The sequence below is a fragment of the Hesperophylax consimilis genome, chromosome 22, assembly GCF_061612785.1.
Source record: "Hesperophylax consimilis isolate HC1 chromosome 22, BYU_Hcon_1.0, whole genome shotgun sequence".
Classification (NCBI taxonomy): domain Eukaryota; kingdom Metazoa; phylum Arthropoda; class Insecta; order Trichoptera; family Limnephilidae; genus Hesperophylax; species Hesperophylax consimilis.
In genome coordinates, this window is record NC_142857.1 from 16789066 (window position 1) to 16809457 (window position 20392).

The window sequence follows — 20392 nt, forward strand, 5'->3', positions numbered from 1 at the left end:
TAAAAAAATTACAAGTTCTTAAAACAATATTTTATCACAAAATCATAATTTTTTTTCTAATTATTTAAAAATCAGCAATATGTAATACATATTTTTGTGAAGACGTCACATCATGGTCCTGGATACAAGAGACATAAAAACTTAAGCACATTAATAGATAATATGTAATTAAACAAGTTAATTGTTGTACTTGGCATTAATTCAGACGTTATAATATATGTGTTCATTTAATTATTTTATGAAAAACCACCTTTTGTAAGTTATCCAATAAAACGTTAAGATGAATTATTTGTTAACGCCCGTATATACGCAATATTAATAAGTAGTTTTGGCTATATACAAAACTCAATTCTTTCAAGAAAGGCATAAGAATACAATACTGTATCGGTGATTCAATCCAATATTGTATTTGCATGCCTTTCTTGAAAGAATTGAGTTTTTATATGTACAAAACTTTTTATTCATATTTAAATTCCTGTACATTGTTGTACATGCGCAAGCAAATTTTTTTTTCACTGCGCGGCATTTCATTATATCATATTGTTTCAATACATTTGACAGAAATCTGAGAAATCAAGAGTAAATTCTTACATAATTATGATTATTCTGGGTGTACAAATTACCAATTTTAACGACACATTTATTCGAAAATAAGTATTTTCCAAATATTATTTGAATCTCATATTTTGTCTATTGCTTAATTGTAAGAGAGTTATTAACCCGTCCGTACTTAGCGTTCCACCCAGTATGTTTATTTACTTGCTCGAGGGATTAGTACACAAGTATACGGTGACCGTCTTGCAAAAATCATGATATCATATGAGTGAAAAAAATATAAAAAACGTTTTTCGAAATTCCATTGTATTTTTAACCATATAAAAATATATTTGACGGTGACCGGATAAATCATCAAAATGATAATTCATCACATCTTTAAAAAGTTATATAAAGTCATGGAAAGTGATGAAACAAAAACTAGGTTATGTAGGTTAGGTTAGGTAGAAATTTTATTTTTTTCATCGTTTCTAATGACTTTTTAAAAGTGCGTTGAATTGTCACTGTGTTGAGTTATCATGGAACCATATTTGACGGTTAAAATGTACAATCATACAGAAACAACTACCAAAGTTAGTGCACTTTAACACGGACACCTTGTATGCAGATACTGCGCCCGACGTACGTGCGCTGTCCATTTGTATTAAAAAAATAATAATGTGGTCCCCCCAAAAGCATAGACCTACACGGTAAACAAAAAGATATTTCAGCAAATGCATATTTTTTTTCAAAATTCAATTTAAGGTTTTAGGTTGTGGAAAAATATTACAACCAAACTACCTAAACATGCAGAATATTTATCGTCCCCAAAGGTTTAAAGCATAACTTTCAAAAAGTTTTTTTTCGTAAAATAATTAAATTGGCTCCACCTATGAATGCATAGATTATAATGTGTGTTTACACTTAAAATAAATACATTTTTAAACATATTAAATTAAAATCATTGCAGGAAAAGCATATTGTTAGGTATCTTATTAAATTCATATCAGGCTTGGAAACCATGTTAAATTGCAAATATTATATAAGATATTTTAATGTTAATAAGCAGGGAGAAATGAAACTAATTTCTCAACTTTATTCTTCCTCGACTCCTTCCATTCCCCACTCCCATCAAGTCTATGAAAGAGCAGATTATGAATTAGTTTAAGTATACTCCTATGTGGAGCAAGTCGTGAGTACAACCTCAAATCTCTACATTTTCATAGAAATATAGTCATAGATATGAAATTAATAAGTACCAATGTTATTTTCTCAATCTATTTATGATGTGTTTTTTATGTTTCTTTCTCGCACTTTAAACATTAAAATGATAATGTAAAACTATGCAGTAAGATGTTACACAAGCAACAATGGAATGCTTAATTAAAAATACATACACACTTAAATATATTAATTGTAATTGGAAGCAATTGTCTCGAATTAATTGAATAAATAAATTGATATAAGTACAATATACAGGGTGTATCGGCAAGTACCCGACAAACTTTAACCAGCTATTCCTCAGCACATTTGGAGTAAAATATGTTATGGGCGCTTTGCTATCCGGTAACATTTTTTTTCCATTAAAACCAAAAAATAAATGAAAAATCCACACTCCGTCACTGTCATTTGCACTGTTTCTCGCGTTCAACAGCTGTTATTAGCAAGTGTGTCAAAAAGTGTCCTCGCTCTTTCGTACACACTAAATAATAATAGTTAAAAATGAGACGAATGGTGCCGTGCCATTTCGTTGTGATTGTAAAAGCGCGCCAACGTAGGTACGTACGTACATTATTCAACGAAACTCGAACAAAATATTGTCAGATGGGTTTTCAAACTTTGACAAAGGATAAAACATTGGTGACATGTGGTGAAAATATGAATAGTAAATTTTTTATTAAAAAAAAATGTTACCGGACAGCAAAGTGCCCATAACATTTTTTACTCCAAATGTGCTAAGGAATAGCTGTTTAAAGTTTGTCGGGTACGTGACGATACACCGTGTATATGCAATCGACTAACTACTAAATACAACACATAAAATTCGGAATATTTTCCAAAAGGGATGAAATTATAATTGTGTAATACAAAAAATTTTTGTAGATTTTTTTTAAGCACAATCATCACAACTTTAAAATGTCAAAAAATTTACATGTTCCAAAATTTACCAATCCAATTTTCAAAAAATTGTCAGTCTTAGCCGTTTAATGTACATAAATTCTTTCATGTTAAATACTATAGGTTTCTAAATCTCTACAAATTTTTTATGATGAATTTCGGGTATGGAATGAAAACAAATAAATGCAATTATTAATCATTTTAAGATGACAGGGAATTTTCATACTGAAATTGAGATATACGTATATATATGTACGTATAAAGTGAAAGCTTTGTGGTTCCAACAAAAATCCAGTTAAATTGGAATCTCAAAACCTAGCAAATACGTACAAAAAGTATACATATATATATTTAAGTATGAAATTAATGGTAAGTTTAAATTACGGCATAGCAGTATGATAATTACAATAATCTGTCATTCTGACAGCCGATTTGTAAATCTGAAAACGAATTTCTAAATCTGACAACTGACATGTCAATCTGACAGCCGATTTGTAAATCTGAAAACCAATTTCTTAATCTAACAACCGACATGTCAATCTGCCAGCCGATTTGTAAATCTGAAAACGAATTTCTAAATCTGACAACTGACATGTCAATCTGCCAGCCGATTTGTAAATCTGAAAACGAACTTATAATTCTGACAACCGACATGTCAATCTGCCAGCCGATTTGTAAATCTGAAAACGAATTTCTAAATCTGACAACTGACATGTCAATCTGCCAGCCGATTTGTAAATCTGAAAACGAATTTCTAAATCTGACAACTGACATGTCAATCTGCCAGCCGATTTGTAAATCTGAAAACGAATTTCTAAATCTGACAACTGACATGTCAATCTGACAGCCGATTTGTAAATCTGAAAACCAATTTCTTAATCTGACAACCGACATGTCTATCTGTCAGCCGATTTGTCAATCTGACAACCAATTTGTTAATCTGAAAACGAATTACTAAATCTGACAACCGACATGTCAATCTGACAGCTGATTTGTCAATCCGACAGCCGATTTTTCAATCTAAATACCAATTTCTAAATCTGACAGCTGACATGTCAATCTCGATTTATCAATGTGACAACCGACTTGCCAATCTGACAGCCGTTGTTGTACTCAAACCAGGAAATCTAATAATGCAAAAAAAAGGAATGATTAAGTGGATTTGATATAAATGATGGCGGTTTCGATTTGTGGAGGTTAGGATCACTAGAGATTTGAATTTTCATAGGCTTAATTGTGAAATCAATATCTAAATTATTAATCGAATGATAGCTGCAAAGCAGTAGATAAAAAATAAATTAAATAAACTACATTTTATCACACATACGTATGAAATAATAAGTCAAAATAAGCTACGTATGTATAAAGAAATGATTACACTCAACCCACATTGTTCATATGTAACTAAGAAAAACTAGATTTATTTGCTCGTCTCCCTCTTCCTTTAACACGCATTGTAATTATTATTCTTGACTAAAAAGCATCAATACGAAGCAAATGATTTTAAATCTTTTCTTATCAGATCCTTGTCTTTTTAAAAAACTTAGCTCACAGTCTTGGGTACTACAGAAGATACATTGAATAATAATTGGGAATTAATTTGTGGTCAGAAATAAACACTAAATAATAAAAATAAATCACAAAATCAGTTGGCGTGATCAATGTGCCTAAGCCACAGGGCAATCAGGCATTCGAGCGCCGCAGCCACACAGACCAAGAATTCAGTATGGCTCTTTCCCTTGACCAGAATGGCGCCCTTAACAATTACTTGATCCTTCTCACCCAAACCCTTGGGACCAGCCTCCAGCGAAATGCCGCTCATTTCCACCGCAAGATTCACAGCAGAACCGAAATTACTCATAACCTCAAATTTTTGTTTCAACTTCAAACAAAAGCGGCAAACATCCCCGTAATCCGGAAGACTTCTAGAATACGATGTCCTTATCGTAGATTCTGAATCCAAACGCAACAAGCGCTTTGAATTTGGGAGCGTCAACAAATTTTCACAATTTAACACATTACAATCGTTCAAAACAAACTGAATATTTACTGTGCGATCATTATCAGTCGAAAGAGGTTCGTCCGCCATCTGAATTTGGTCATTAATTTGATTATCCAAAGATACAAATAGTTCGGATTCTATATCAGAATTGTACGGAGAGACCGATAAAGAACTCGTTGTGAAATGATCGCAATCATATTCAATATGCGTTGATAATCTTTCGTCAGATAACTCCTCCATTTTTTCCATATGATTCCACGAGAGATTCTCATTGCTCTGAGAAGTATCCTCCACAAATTTATAAGTATTTTCTACATCTCTACAGTTATTCATTAAATATACATCACTCTGTACCTGACAGAGCTTTGGTTTTAGTTTTGGCCGCTTATTCTTAACACCCCTGTCGCAGCGACAGCACTCGTCGTCCGTAAACACCGCAGGAGAAGAAGGGGAAGAGCAGTATAGTTGTGGTGCAGTGTTGTCTATGGTTTTCAGCTCCTCACTTGTCCGTGGTGATGCCGGCCATCTTGGTGGTGAGGGAGGAGAGGGATCGTCCAGGAAAAGACCCCACAGCGACGTCATACTCGGAAAATAACTTCCGAAAACTGGAAAGATAAAAACATTCATATAAATATAATGAAACACATATAAGAGACAAGGCTTTCAAAGTAGCGATGGGTAATGACTCATTTTATTAAGAGTGGGAGCCACTGTGTCAGCTCAATATGTTCAGACGGCTAAAAGAATCAATTAAACGAGAGCGAGCCGTGAGCTCAGAGAACGATAAAAAGTTAATTACAAGGTATTAAACGAATATAACTTAGTACTAACATGGAAATCAATAGAAAAATATATACATATTCACATGTTTTTGATAGATTTCTCGTTTGATAGATGCCCCTATCTTCATCATCGGATTGCAATCTAGAGCTTAGAGTTCTCTAGAGCACAGGCGTCAGGTGGGAATGCTGTATTATACCGATATTCCAGTGGAAGATGCTCCGAGGAACTCCCGTCGTTATTGATCCCTTCGGCATCGGTGCATAGTGGGGAACAAACTAAACACGCGCCCAACATTTGTCACACGGGCTGTTTCTATGACTTGTTCTTGAGTTCAACAGCTCGGCTGTGTAAAGAATTGCCGGCCTCTGTGTTTCTACCCTACCTACAAGATGCTCTCTTCAAAACCTATGTACACTCCTTCCTCTTTTCAACAAGACTCTCCACACAGCATACTCAAAGGTGATTAGACCCTGAGGGAAATTATTTTCCTCGGGGCCACCTGTATGGAAAAGATATATATGTATACATAAAATCTATACATGTATACATATAGATATATACATATATGTACACATAAAATCTATACATATAGATATATACATATATGTACACATAAAAATTTGCATTTTAGATTAAATCTTCGATTAGTAGTTTTACGTGAAATTTGGCCGCTTGTATGGACCGCCACCAAGCCAATTTTAAATTTCACTTTTCAAGGACTGAAAAAACAAAACTTCTGATATGGAAACATTATGTGCATAGGTTTTGCTGTATCTACATATTTACCAAATATGCGTATGGAAAACAGTATAGATAACATCTTTTTATTGGGCGATGGGCAGATGGTCAATACAAGATAATGAATATCAAGCACAATGCACTTTTTTGTTATCTGAAAACATTGTTTGATTATCAATATTATTACATTTTTATAACATCGATAACGAATATATATTATCAGATTATAAATCATTGGACGTGCAAATCTTTATGGGATTTACACTACTAATAGAAATATTTTATCCAGAAAGGATGCCCATGTAAATAATGTATGTTTACTGACAAAAACAATGCAAAAGAAAGAAGTGTTTTTTAATGCAGCCGAAGTCTCAATATATTTATCTTCATAGAAATATAACTCACAGTTCAAGCCGTTACAAATTTAATACTTATCTAATTCAATTTACATTTATTCTAAGATCTTCCCACAATCATATGTCATGCCCATCGATATTAATAAATCTATTTCTTGTGGGGTCTTCGCCTGCCGTAGGTCTGCGATTGTCTAGGCTTTAACCCTTGGGATTGTTTGTCTTAAAAAAAAGGAAACATGACAGTCTGACTCACAACTTGCGTATGCCCGAAGGTTGTCTCTTCCAGGGGGCATCATCTGGCTCGCAGGGCAGTGGCCCCTGGACGGGGGGCTCTGAATCCTCATCATAAGCCGAGACAGAAGTGGATCCTTCGGAGAAGCAGGACGCGTGCTCTGGCGCCAGCGTCTCTGCTTGCTTCTCGGCACTGGAACGTTCACAAAAATACTTAACATTGCGGCAATCAAAAAAAATAATACAAATAACACGTGGAATGAACCAACTGCATTTCTCTTTTCGCACGTCATAATCACGGGCTCTTCAAGACCAAAGGAATCAAAGACACAAGGATGTTCTGAGGAACTTGTGACATCAGCTATACAACACAGCCGAGAAATATGCCAAATTTGCGCTCAACATTTGTACCCAACACGTGAGAAAGGGTCGCTTCGCTGTGTTCAACAGCTCTGCGTTTCCTCCTTCCTAAAACATGGTTCTCCTCAATGTTGAATATCCAAGTTCACTCCTTCATTTCTTCAAAAAATTCCTCCAAGCTGCATTCACAAAGATTTAACATAAAATAAAAAACATAACTCCCCAGAATAAAAAAGTTGTGTGAATAGATCAAATACTTACAATAGATTAAATCATCAATTTGAATTTATGGTCAAGAACAACCCTTGAAGATTGAAAGCCAAAAATAAAATAAATAAATAAAAATCCAATCACCAATGAAAAATAGAAAACTGTTACTCATAGATGGTTAAAGCCAAGACCAAGTTGGACGTGTCACAGCAAGCGATAGTAGGGTTCGTGTTTGATTTTACCATGCACTTTGAAGTACCTGACTGACTTCTGCAGCGCCTCCAACTGCTCCCTCAGCTGGTCCCGCTCCTTGAGGAGCTCTGCCAGCTGAGCCGCGCTGCCGCCGCCATTCTGAGGAATAGTAAAGGAAGAATGGTTATTGCCATAGATAGATAAATGAAGGAAAGACTTGAAGTACACCAAACCCCACGTCCAACGAGTGTGCTGGTGCCTAAAGTAGTAGGTTATAACATTTTCAACAAAATAATCATTATGATATCCAGTTGACGGGTTTCACTGTAACACATTACATAATGTAATAGACCAATTCCAAAACGAGAAATAGTAGTAGAGGTATGGGTCATAAAATAAAACAAAAATATGTCCACGTTACATTTCACCCCGCCCTCCCCTATCGGAAGGAAGGGGAGAGTGAGAGGGAGGGAGACATCTGTTTGCCTTTAAATTAGTCCCGGGACAATCGTGAATGATCCGCTCATTGAAACCCGTCCACGAGCTTCCAAAGAGAGAGCGGGTTATTATCTCCTCAACACCCGGGACCCAATCTGACGACCCGGTTGGCAGAATGGCGAAGCGAGCGCACATAGATTGTCAGCACCCGAGACTCACAACCCACTCTCATGACCTACTCTCGAGACCTACTCTGACGATCTACTCTCACAATCCGTTTGCCGGGCGCCGTAGTGGCGAGGCGAGCGCACATAGATAGCCCCCGGTTCTCAAGACCTACTCTTGCGACCTACTCTCGTGATATACTATCACGACCTGGATGCCTGGTGCAGGTGAAGCGAGGCGAGCGACGTTTTTAAATCATAATATTTAATTAAAATAACTTCATTCTTACTTTAATATAACATTATACAAAAATCTATGTACTGTTTCATAATTAATATAATTTAACTATAAAATAAATTAATAACTCAAGATTTTATTTTTGTCGAAATATTTGCAGCTTCTATCGTTTTATTGTTCTTTTCATGAAGTATTTTTTTGTTGATTTTGCAATGAGTTTATAAAATGTTAAAGGTAGGTGAATATTGACACATTATCTATTTGAAATTTTCCATATTATTTACAGAACCTACTACCTACCTAAGTCAAGCGAAAGTGAAAGTAGCTGGGTGACGAGTAATCGGGTTTTGAGTGACCCGAAACCCGATTAAAGACCCAGCTCTACTTTAAATAAGGTCTCCGCTTTTTCAAAATGTGAGCGATCAGTACCTGCCAAAGGAAGCCTAAATAAATTTTAAAAAGTAGCTGACTGCTCGAAAATATACTTTTTAATGAACAACGTTCGAAATAATTTTTTTTAAATATATGCTGCAATGTGTTCCACATGGAAACTGCCATCATTCTGATTTTAAGATGTTTAGGTACAGTTTTTTGGACAGACAATTTATTTCAACTTAGAATTAAAACTAATTGATTTCAGTTGCATTTTATATCAATATTATAACGCTTACCTCTAGAAAGGTTAGGTAGAGATAGAAGAAAGGATTACAGCACCCCTGAGTTGATTTTTCATAATGTGAGACTACTTTATTTCCCCCCACATGTGGCAATACTATCGCAAATTAATCCGCTGCTATACGCAAGCGAGCATGACAAGAGGAATCTTCATTCCCGTTTTAGCGTTTGATTCAACCGCCAGTAGTACCTTCTTTCTGACACCGTCGCCGCGCTCTGCGTAAATTATAAAAATCGTCCTCACTAATAAACTAAATCAATTGTGCAGACACTCGTTTCAATCTCCCATCTCCTGAACACAATTTACGGTTTGGGAAGGCGTCATAAATCCACAGCTAATTGCAAGCCCTTGCCACAATAAAAACAGCGCTTTACAAATATAAACTTCATTATAATCTATTCAACTAAAACGGTTCCCTGATATTTCATCAAAATGAAAATTCAACACACCTTAAAAAAAAGTGTTATAGAGTCAGTAAAAGTGATGAAACAAAAACTAGGTTTAATAGTTACTTATGTAACCTATTTAACCTAATTTTTCTTTCATCACTTTTCATGACTCTATATCACTATTTGGAGGTGTGTTGAATTGTCATTTTGATGACATACCCGATCACCAACTAAAACCACTTATTTTATGTTATATTTATACACATTGGCGAGCACACTGGGATGGTCCAACGCTCCATAGGGAACGCATTGCAGCTTGCACAGCGCGGATGCACACGCATGCAATCTAAACTGCAACTGCAATCTAGACATAAAAGCCCTACTCACCATTCCATTTGCATAACCACTTGCTGGACAGCATGTTGCAATTAAATTATTACGTCAACCCAATTATTATTACTCCGACGGCCCGACAAAGGGAATAATAATATTTTACCTGGCGGTTTGCATGCGCACAATCAAATTGGCAGAGCTAAGTAGGGGCTTTTCAGAATTCAATACTTGCAGAGAAAGTTATCTATCTGGTCACAATCAAATTGACAGAACCCCACAATGCTGTTCTGCATCTTCAATTGGGATGGTATGTAGGGGTTTTTCAGAATTCAACATTACTTTCAGAGAAAGTTATCTATCTGGTCACAAACACTAATTATTTTCATACTTTAATTTGAACAAAAAAATTTCAACTTGGGACTCGATATACTTGAATATGAGAGCTCAAATCAAAAAAAAGTTAAACCACAAAATCGACTCCAAATGTAATGTGGATTCAGTTTCCCGCTTATAATGCGAGTTTTTGGACACTGTGTATATTTATCCATGTGTGTATCTGTATAAGCTTGTCCATCTGTCCTGATATGTTGGGCGAACATCTCTCAATGAAACAAATAACCTTACTTTATCAGTGGCCAGGGCTTGTCGGAGAGAAACCAGTTCCCTCTGTCTGGCTTGAGCGTCGGCTTCCAGTTCTGCACGCTGATTACAAACTACCCTCATCTGCAAACAAAACATACGATAACTTTATTTTATTATTTCGCTGACTGTAATTATTTCCTCCACATGTAATTATGTTTAATTTCATCATGTGATCGATTTGAATAACATAGCATCGACATTTAATTAATTTAACATTTAATTTCATCATGTGACCGATTTTAATAACATAGCATCGACATGTTTAATTTCATCATGTGACCGAATTTAATAACATAGCATCGACATGTTTAATTTAATCATATGGCCGATTTTAATAACATAGCATCGACACATTTATTTCATCACGTGACCGATTTTATTAACATAGCATCGACATTTGGCAAAATTTATCTAGAAACATTATAATTTCAGATGTTTTGTGATGTGAAATTTTACGGCATGAAATTATTCACATTCAATGAACTTTTAATTTTAATTTGAAAATTGGAGCTGATGGTGAGAATAGTACAGACAAGAATAAAGTAGGTAACAAAATTATTATATTATAATTAATTAATAATTCTATATTTGAAATGTGTATTTGTTTGGTTTAAATTTTTGACAGATGATTTTACAAATTTACTAACGGTTTTCATTGGATAGTAAAATTTCCGACGCAAATCTAATTTGTCAACAAAAATATATACATAATTATATTATGAAGACAAATGATAATATTTGTTTTTGAAAGGCAATTATCAATAATCATGCCCATGCACATTTCTAATGAAGCACTGCAATTGCAGCTTCAACTCTGTATACATTCATTTTGTCTTCAGATATTTTGGTTAGTTAAAGACAAAATTTTTTTTTTTAAAAGAAAGACAAACTTTCCCCGGTTACAAATAACCTGACAATATTTTTAAATCTCCTACTACCGCCACAGTAAACGGAAAATGTTACTTGTGTTGTGACGGAGGACTGACCGAAAATTAAAATGTCACTTTATAAGTACGATATTGTACATGTATTTGGTTGTATAAATAAATAAATATCGTTCTGTCAGCCCCTTAGGATTAAATGAATTGAAGTGATAATAATGACATTACTGTGTATTTTATTCACAATGCTTTAACCCTTGGGACCTTCTAAGACCCAAACAGTCCCAAATGTCGTGCGCGCATTATACTCTCCTAAGACCATATTTGTCCCAGAACGACCGCACATTATTAAAATGCATATATCTCTCTTCCTCTCATCTAAAAATTTATTATTTCTTTTATGTCAGAAAGAGAACGAAATAGTGCTTGTTGTTGTCTTTGAAAAAATGGAAGCTTCTAGAAGGTTCGATCCGTGCAAATCAACAACGTCTCAAGGGTTAACGAAAATATCTTTCGGCCCCTATGGGTTAAATTAATTGACTGAGAATAAAAACATAATTATGTATTGTATTCACAGAGCTAATAACAAAACGGAAGTCAATTGTCTTCTGCTTTTATTTGATCACAGCAACACCTCATCATAATAAATAAAATCTAAAAAAAGACCTTGAATGAAATGATGTCATCGAAATACTAAATAATGACTTAACCCTTTCATCCCCAGTGTTAATTCAAATTAACATGAACTTTGTGAATTTTTTTACCGTAGCGGTAGTGATGTAGATAAGCCACTTTTTTGTTTGTAATCTTTTCTATGGCGTCTATTTTTTCCGCTCGGTTGAAAACCTTATTCCCGCCACAACAACGATAAATATTTTGACATCTACTGATTGTGAGTTTCATCGAATTTCTGCCGTCATTGATTACTTAATTTAAGGTGAGATATCAATATTTTCTACTCGAATTACAAATATTTTAACACATTAAGATGTGTTCTATGATAATAACATCAGTTCAATTCACTTTTCACAGTCATTTGCCAGAATATTGTAAATGAATTTCAATGTTCATTCAAATTAGTGACGGACATGTTTTCGACTAGTATGGCGAATATTCAAAGATTCATTATCCTATATTATTTCTTTATTTCTGTATAAATATTAGTTAAAATGTTATTTGTTTGTACCCTAGAGATTATCACTACATTGTAAATGTGCATTGTTGACATGAAACTTTTATTTGTATTACTTTTGTGTTAGGTTTATTTTACCTTACTGTTTAAAAAATACCCTCTGACGTCCAATGTTAATCCAAACAACATAAAATAATTTCTAAAAAAAAAAAAAATACCAAAAATTTTCTGAGGTTATCAAGCCTTACATTTTTATATAAGTGGAAACAATAATGCGGGTGTGAAAGGGTTAACATGTTCTACATGTAACCTGCAATGCAACAAAGGTTGCAACAAATTACCATACTTATAATTAGAATAAAATAACTTAGTTTGAATGCCACTCTATTTTAGCATAGTAAAAAATAAAGTCGCTATCCGTGTCTGTCTGTTTGTGCGCTTAGTTCTTCTAAACCACGCAACGGATTTTTATAGGGTTTTAACTACCATTTAGAGAATTTCTTCCGGAAGATTTATGTATATAATCCATGCATATTATATTTATAGAAAGTAGAGAAAAGTCAATGTTTTGTAATCAAGTGGTAAAAAAATATTTTCGGACGCTTACATTGTTAACGCTGGCTAAACCTTAACCTTATTAGATACCTTAACCCTTAAATCCATGATTTATTTATTTTTCTGGAAAAAAAAATATTTTGTAGATATTTACATAAAGAATTTTATTTTTTTGTAATTTTTTAATGATATTTGATTAATAAAAAATTGTTGCAAGTTTACAACACCATGTATTTAATAAAAATTAATATGAACAATTTACGTATGAAAAAAAAATAAAAAACCAAAAAAAAATTCTCAAAACTAATAAGTGTACGGGAAAAATACAAGTTATTACATATAAGTATTGTATTATTGTATCTACTTACCTAAGAAAATCAAAATAATAACAGCAAAACAAAACTGTAATTCTAACCTCCAACCAATTTTCGAGAATCTTCACTTTGTTAAAGAAAAAGTGACATTTGACATTTGCGAAAGAAAAAAAAGGTGATGCCACTCGATAAAATATATTACCGTGAACTTGATAATTCTAAAACGGCATGCATTAAGTATACACCAAAGAGTTAAAGGTGGTTTGAACGGTATGTTGCAGTTTTGCAACAGTATGCATTTAAGGGTTAAAATAATGTACTACGGAATTGTATATCTTAAAGAGGTCTACAGAAAAGTACACCGTAGTTTAGGTCTAAATCCTAAGGATAAACCCTAGCAACGCTGGGTACACGTCAGCTAGAAATATATAAACCAACCTGTTTCGATTCGACCTGAATCTTCATCAGGGTTTTATAAAACATACTAAATTAATTACAAGGTTACAGTGTACAGGTACAAAGAAGAAGAAAGAGAACATCGACTTTGGTGGGAGGGCGAGGGGGAGGTAGTTAAGAAAGAGGGGTTAAAAGTGGGTGTAAGGAAGGGGAACACATTCAAAATGGAGTTATTTGATAAATTTATTGACCCCTCAAGCATATTTTCCGTTATATTTCTTAAAGATGCTTTCCGAAAGCCAGAGAATTGTGTGTATTAGAAACGGAATATTTCTGAATGTATCCAAAAACCTAACTGTTTTTTGAAAGGTGATGAAATACGCTTTCAGATTTTATTATTAGAAATAAACATATAATTTTTTTAAATAAAAGTCAAATGCAAACATGAAAAAGTTTTAAAAATGGCTCACCTTACGTTTTTCCGTCTAAACACGCAACTAAAATTACCGATAATGAAAAAATAAATACATAATTTACTAGACAAATTGTTACCAATCCTTTATGTAACAAAATGTATTATAAACATTATTACTTTTTTATTATTTCATATAAAAACAATTAATAAAAAATTTCATAAATTTTTCTCAATTTATAGTCAAACCTTTGGTTTCATAGAGGTGTATATTTTAATTTTTCTGTGGTTAACTTCTAGATTTGAATATAAAGCACATTTTTTTCTCTTTCTAAAAGCATTTAGATCACATTTCTAGTTAGTAAGGGAGACAACAATTTCTATGAGACCACATGATTTGTTCCCCTCAGCCTGAGATTTCTTTCAAATTGTATAAATCACACTTCTAGGAATTTTCTATTCAGTGCAAAAAGGTTATAAACATGAAAATATATTAGTAAGATTTTGAATACCTATATGAAGTGCTGTTGAATTAAAGGTTTAGTAAAAGCAATACAAAAAAAATCTATTGTATCATACTTGATCACTGCTCACCTGTTGAAGTAGGTACTTTTGCTTGCGTCTCACTTCACGGCTAGTCGCCGCTAGCCTCTTCACCTGGGACGTGAGCTGTAACGCAGAAATTGAATATGTTACAACAAATGAATCCTATAATTTCTAAACCCGCTATATCCGATTTTTTGACAAAATGATCTGAGTATGACATCTTGTTTACATTTTTGCGAGCAACAAGAGGAGCCTAAAATTGAGTTTCAAAACCCTCCTTATCACGACCAAAAACCATGTTAAAACTGCGAGTGAGAAACCAAATCCGCCATATCATACAGAAAATTACTATCAAAACGCGCTATATCGGATTCAACCAATCACAAGCAGTTATTTTGCCAAAATACAATATGGCCGCCGCTCTGACGCTACGCTCGTGTGTCAAAATGATCTACGCGTGTGTTTCTAAACCCGCCATGTCGGCTCAGTTGACTTTCTAAAGCCTCTATATCACGAAGTGAGTATCAAAATACGCTTTATCCATTTTATTTATCGAAATTACTTAATTATTGATAGACATATATAGAAAAATAAATGCTTTTCGAAATTTTATTACTCCAATTCATTCTATAAAAAATTGTAATGCAATTACTTATGTACGCTAGAGATGTGACAGTTTTTTGCGGTTTTCTCCAAATCAGTGAAAGTTGATATAGCGGGTATAGAAATTACACGACTCAAATAATACCACACAGGAATAAATCCTTCCAATACCGCCTTGAGGAAAAACAACTATTCATAACTGAATGGCTGCTTGAAAAGGTTCTATTCTTACTAACTAATCATCATGGGGTTTCACAGCAGGGGTAGGCAGGGAGGATAAGGCTGCCACACAACTCTGTCTCAGCATACTTCTTACTTTACATGTATAAATATGCTTTCGACATGACATGACCTTACTCAAATATTTGATTTACATAATTTATTCTCCCTATCATCCGCTCTACAGGCTCAAACCATCTAAGCTTCCATTTCTGGAGAGAAATCTAGTTTCTCCTGCATTTAGTCTCCTTCCTTCCTCAGCCAGTTCAATGTCTCACTGCCATACATAAGGGTTGGTATCGGCACTCCATTGTGGACTGCTAGCTTCGTTTCTTGGGACAATTTTTTTGATAGCAAGTTAACCCATGAGTTGAAGAATTGTGCCCACGCAAGGTACGAAGTACCGCAATAGCAGTGTTGAACTTGTAAGTTCATTTTGCCTTCGAATATAACCTCTGCTAACTAACTACTAGGTTAATTAAAGATAAAAATTAAAATGTCACTTTATCAAGTATGGTATTGTCTATGAATTGGCTTTAATAAAAATATCATTTTAAGTTTCTTGTCGGTCCCAAAAGGTTAAACATTACATTGCAATCCCATAAAAATCCTATCAAAAGTTCAATCAAATAGATAAGTAAATTTCAAAGATAATTGATAGATCTAAAAGATAAATATTTTCTGAGTAAATTTCCATACCAGGGAGGGCCTGTGAAATATGAAGTTGTTTTTCTAGCAAATTGTCATACCAGCATGACATTATTTATTTATTGAATTTGTACAACTTTTATACCTTTTAAACAATGTATTTCCAGTGCCAAATATCCTATAAATGTGTTATAGGACATGGAAACTTATCGATCTTTTGATCCACTGCATTTAGAAAGTATGTGACTCTTCCCACAGGTGAGTTAATGAATAAATTGGTGTGGTTCGCTCTGCATTAAAGGAGGTTATGATGACATCCTCGAAAGTGAGACTCTGGTATAAAGATATTTATTTGAGCCAGATAAATATCCGATTATTAAAAGATAAAAATATTCATCCACGCAATACCTCTGCAAGTCTCTAAAGAGTAGTAATTGGTCGTGCCCAAGATATAAATAGATGGGTATAGTCAGGGGTAACGTCCGTAGAGACGCAAAAACAAAAATGTACGCTAGTTCGTGTGGGGCGCCGATGATAGAATTTGACACCAATACATTTAAAATTATTATGTTAATTTTTCAGCAATTGTCATACCAGGGACCCGGCCGCCTAACACAATGTTATGACCACAATAATAAGGTTGCCAAATCGCTAGAATAAATATATCTGTCCACGTTTTTTAATTAAATAAACAGTAATTGATAAATGATTCAATGTTAAGTAATGCATACCCCTTCAATCATCTTCTGCTTCTCCTGCAGCAGGGTGTCTTTCTCCCTGGCCATGTTCCTGTGCTGCTCCTGCATCTCGCCCATGCGCCGCCACAGGTTCTCGTCGTCGGCGCCTGCCCCCCCGGTACTCGCGTCCCCAGACCCCGAGGGGGGTTCCTGAGCGGTGGAGGCAGCGGGGGCGCCCTCCCTGGCGCGCGCTAGACGCCGGTTCTCCTCCTGAAGACGTGTCACGGCGGTGACCAGTTCTGCCGTCTCCGAGCGCCATTGCTCCTCGATTATCTCCAGCTCCTGCCAATATGGAGAGAATCAATGGATGGTTAATAACCAATAAAATGTGAAACGAGCTATAGATGATAAATTCCCCTATCTTAACCTTTTCAACGCTTACCATTCCAAAACACAATGTGTTTTGCAACAGTTGTCGCGTGAAAATGGGTCGCTTCTACGACTCATTCTTGTTTTCAACAGCTCGTCTGTGGAATAATTTTCTAGAATTTCCTTTTCCAAAAGTGCCCTTAAAGTAATTTTCTCACGAAAATGGCACTATAGAAATGATCCAAACATTAATACAACATGGAAGACCCAGATTAATTCCTTCCTTCCCTCGTAAATAGACCCTCTACATAGCATCCCCACAGATGACTCCTGTGTGAAGTGAATATAAAAAAATTAAAGTATGAAAAGCTTATCTTTTTCATCTGCAATGCATTCTAGATAGATGCAATTTTTGCATCTATCTAAAAACATCAGGATTCTTCGAAAGGAGGAACCAAGTACAACATGCTTAGAAAATATTTCCCTACCTATCAATTTTTGCTCAAACAAAGAATGTCATTGGCAATCCAGCAAACAGTGATTAACCAAACGGTTAGTAAATTTAAAATAAAATACAATTAAGAATAACAAACTATTCAACATTATTATATATTTAAAACTATTGAGGGGAAACTATGATACTAACAAGGGTTTGGTTCATTTTAGGTTTATTTATGTAGACATTTTATTTCAATTAGGTACATATTTTAGTCTATGTACCTACCTAGTATATTATTTTTTTTTCATATTGCACTGATGCTCAGTAACATTAAAAGTTTTGGGGAAATCCGTATTTAGGAAAATTTAATTTCATATTTTTAGCATTACAATGACTTATTATAGGTAGGTAATGACCAAAAATGGAACTATGGACCTACTTATAATAATGAGTAGGTAATAAAAATACTATAATGACTGCTTGTTTTTTGTTACTTTACATTCGAGAACACTTAATCGAGAGTCTTGAATATGTTTTCAATAGGTACAGAAACAGGTTCCATGGTGAAATTAGATGCTTTGGCGTTATGAAAGTATTTCACGCAGTATAACTTTACAACTAGGTTTGAACTTAGTATTGATTTGGATTATTAAATATGTTGAAAAATGATAAGGTCACATTTAAAAGCAATATACAACAGTTGACCTTTGCAACAAACTATTTAAATGTCAGATACATGAACCCGACAAACCTTTTCAAATCGTTGTCGATATTCCGCCTTTTCCAGTTTGTCATTTTCCAGCTGTGAGATTTTATCATGCAGGTCTTGAAGGGTGGAGTTTTCTCTCTCATTTCGTGTGGCCAAGTTCTCCAATAATTCCAAGGCGTTGATTACTTTCGGTAGGAAAGAGGTGAGCGCCTCCGCCCCGTACTTGTCTATAATAATCTCGCACTCTTTGCCTATATCGGAGGCAATGTCGTACACATCTACCACCGTCACATCGTCGCCATTCTCCGCATCTGACATTTTCGATGCGTATCGCCTATGGAGTGGCATAAATCTGCTTTCTTGTTTTCTATTTACGATTTTTACCTGCAACTAGTCAGATGTCACTTAGCCGCCATCACAAATCTTTATGGCTAATAATATTTTTCTATGGATTTTCATTGTTGCCAGTACAAGAACAATGTTGCGATTATATTTTTTTTCAATTAATTATCCTTTTAGGCTTTTTATGAAAAAATTAAATATTTTTTTGGAACTTTATCTTAGAAAAATCCTAGTCATAATGAATTATTGCATCCGGATCCGGACTTATTCCATATGGCGCTATCGATTGTTTATAAAAATGACAAAATCACGAAGAGATTGTTATAACTCTACTCAAGGGAAGTTAATAATTAATATTATTCATGTAAAAGATAAGGAGGAACGAGTACAAAAAAAAGAAGTTACTTAAGTTCGAACACGATTAAAATTTATTTAAAAAAATGTATAAAGAAGGGTTAGTCTTAATCTAGCTTAATTATAGTTCTTATCTTGAACCGCGGATCTCCACGTTCGCACTTATCACCGACATCACACAAGCGGCAACTTGGGTTGGATCCGAAGGGCGGAATTAGTTTAGCCTGGGCCAAGGCTCCGAAGGGCGGAGTCGGCAGGCAGCGACTCCTGAGAGGGCAGCTTCCTCGTAGGGATATCCTCAGCGCCGCTCCAAGGGGGAGAGCAGGAAGTTTCTCGGCGGAGGCGAGACGGTAACTTCTGCTAGGGCAGCTCCCTGGTCGGAAGAGCCTCAGTGCCGCTCCAAAGGGGGAGAGCAGGAAGTTTCTCGGTGGAGGCGAGACGGTAACTTCTGCTAGGGCAGTTCCCTGGTCGGCAGCTGCCTCTCAAGGGGGAGAGCAGGATGATGACTCCCAATATGATGACTGTCGAGTGCGGAAATGTGAACTGTCGAAAACTAGGCGAGATCGTGACCGCCGAGAGGGAAGCCTCCTGGGCGGAAGCGCCTCGGCAGCCGCCCCAAGGGGAGGCGAGATGATGACTTTCGGGTGCCAAAAAAAATCAACTGTTGGTTGCGGAATCTGTCTTCAGCTGTTGAGGCGAGATGAAAACTGCCGAGAGGGCAGCTTCCTCGGCGACCGCCCCAAGGGGGGGCGAGATGATCACTCTCCAATGCCAAAAAATCAACTGTTTTCAGCTGTTGAGGCGAGATGAGAACGGGTGCGCCTGTTCTCACATTGCCGGAGGATTGGGGGCGGAGCTACGAAGTTTGCCGAGTGAACACGAAGGCTCAAAGCGGCTCGGAACTACGAAGTTTGCCGAGTGTACACGAAGGCTGGCAACAATCAACTTGATTTTGAATAATTTGTTTGAAGTCTTGAAGTTTGACTGTGGTTTGACGTTCGAAAATCTCTCAAGTATGAGGGAGATTTTGTGTTGAAAGAAACGAAACATGGAGGTCGTTATTAGTAAACATTTACAAGACATAATCAACCCTACGGACGAAAATAAGTATTATTCTGGATACTTCGACAGCCAGGAGAAATACGCTGCATTCAATACTGACTTGAAGGCTTCAGGGTTTTCATTCTCAACCAGAACCAGTTATGGTAGAAAAGGTATGTAGCCCTACCCTACTACAATCACAGAGCGTGCAGCGTCTAGCCCTGCCCTTTTGGCCAACATAAACTAATTTGTATTCCATTTTTTTTAACCTAACCTAACCTAACCTAACCCAACCTAACCTTCTACTTCCTGGTTACGAAACCATTACTAGGATAGGTTATTGTACTTTTT

At 35.3% G+C, this 20392-nt stretch overlaps 1 protein-coding gene across 2 annotated transcripts; it reads right to left on the reverse strand.

The window, feature by feature from the left end:
• Positions 1 to 3483: 3483 nt before the first annotated feature.
• Rilpl (Rab interacting lysosomal protein like) lies at positions 3484 to 18714 on the reverse strand. Of its 2 annotated transcripts, none has more exons than XM_089644903.1 (7): positions 18347 to 18714; positions 16842 to 17129; positions 14689 to 14763; positions 10387 to 10485; positions 7592 to 7683; positions 6785 to 6955; positions 3484 to 5259 (listed from the first exon to the last, which is right to left on the reverse strand). In XM_089644903.1, exons 1-7 carry the CDS (start codon positions 18650 to 18652, stop codon positions 5154 to 5156), a joined length of 1137 nt encoding a protein of 378 aa, XP_089501029.1. In that variant the 5' UTR covers positions 18653 to 18714; the 3' UTR covers positions 3484 to 5153. The 2 variants fall into 2 exon arrangements, with proteins under 2 accessions (XP_089501029.1, XP_089501028.1); XM_089644902.1 differs by having other exon boundaries at positions 14674 to 14763.
• Positions 18715 to 20392: the final 1678 nt, after the last annotated feature.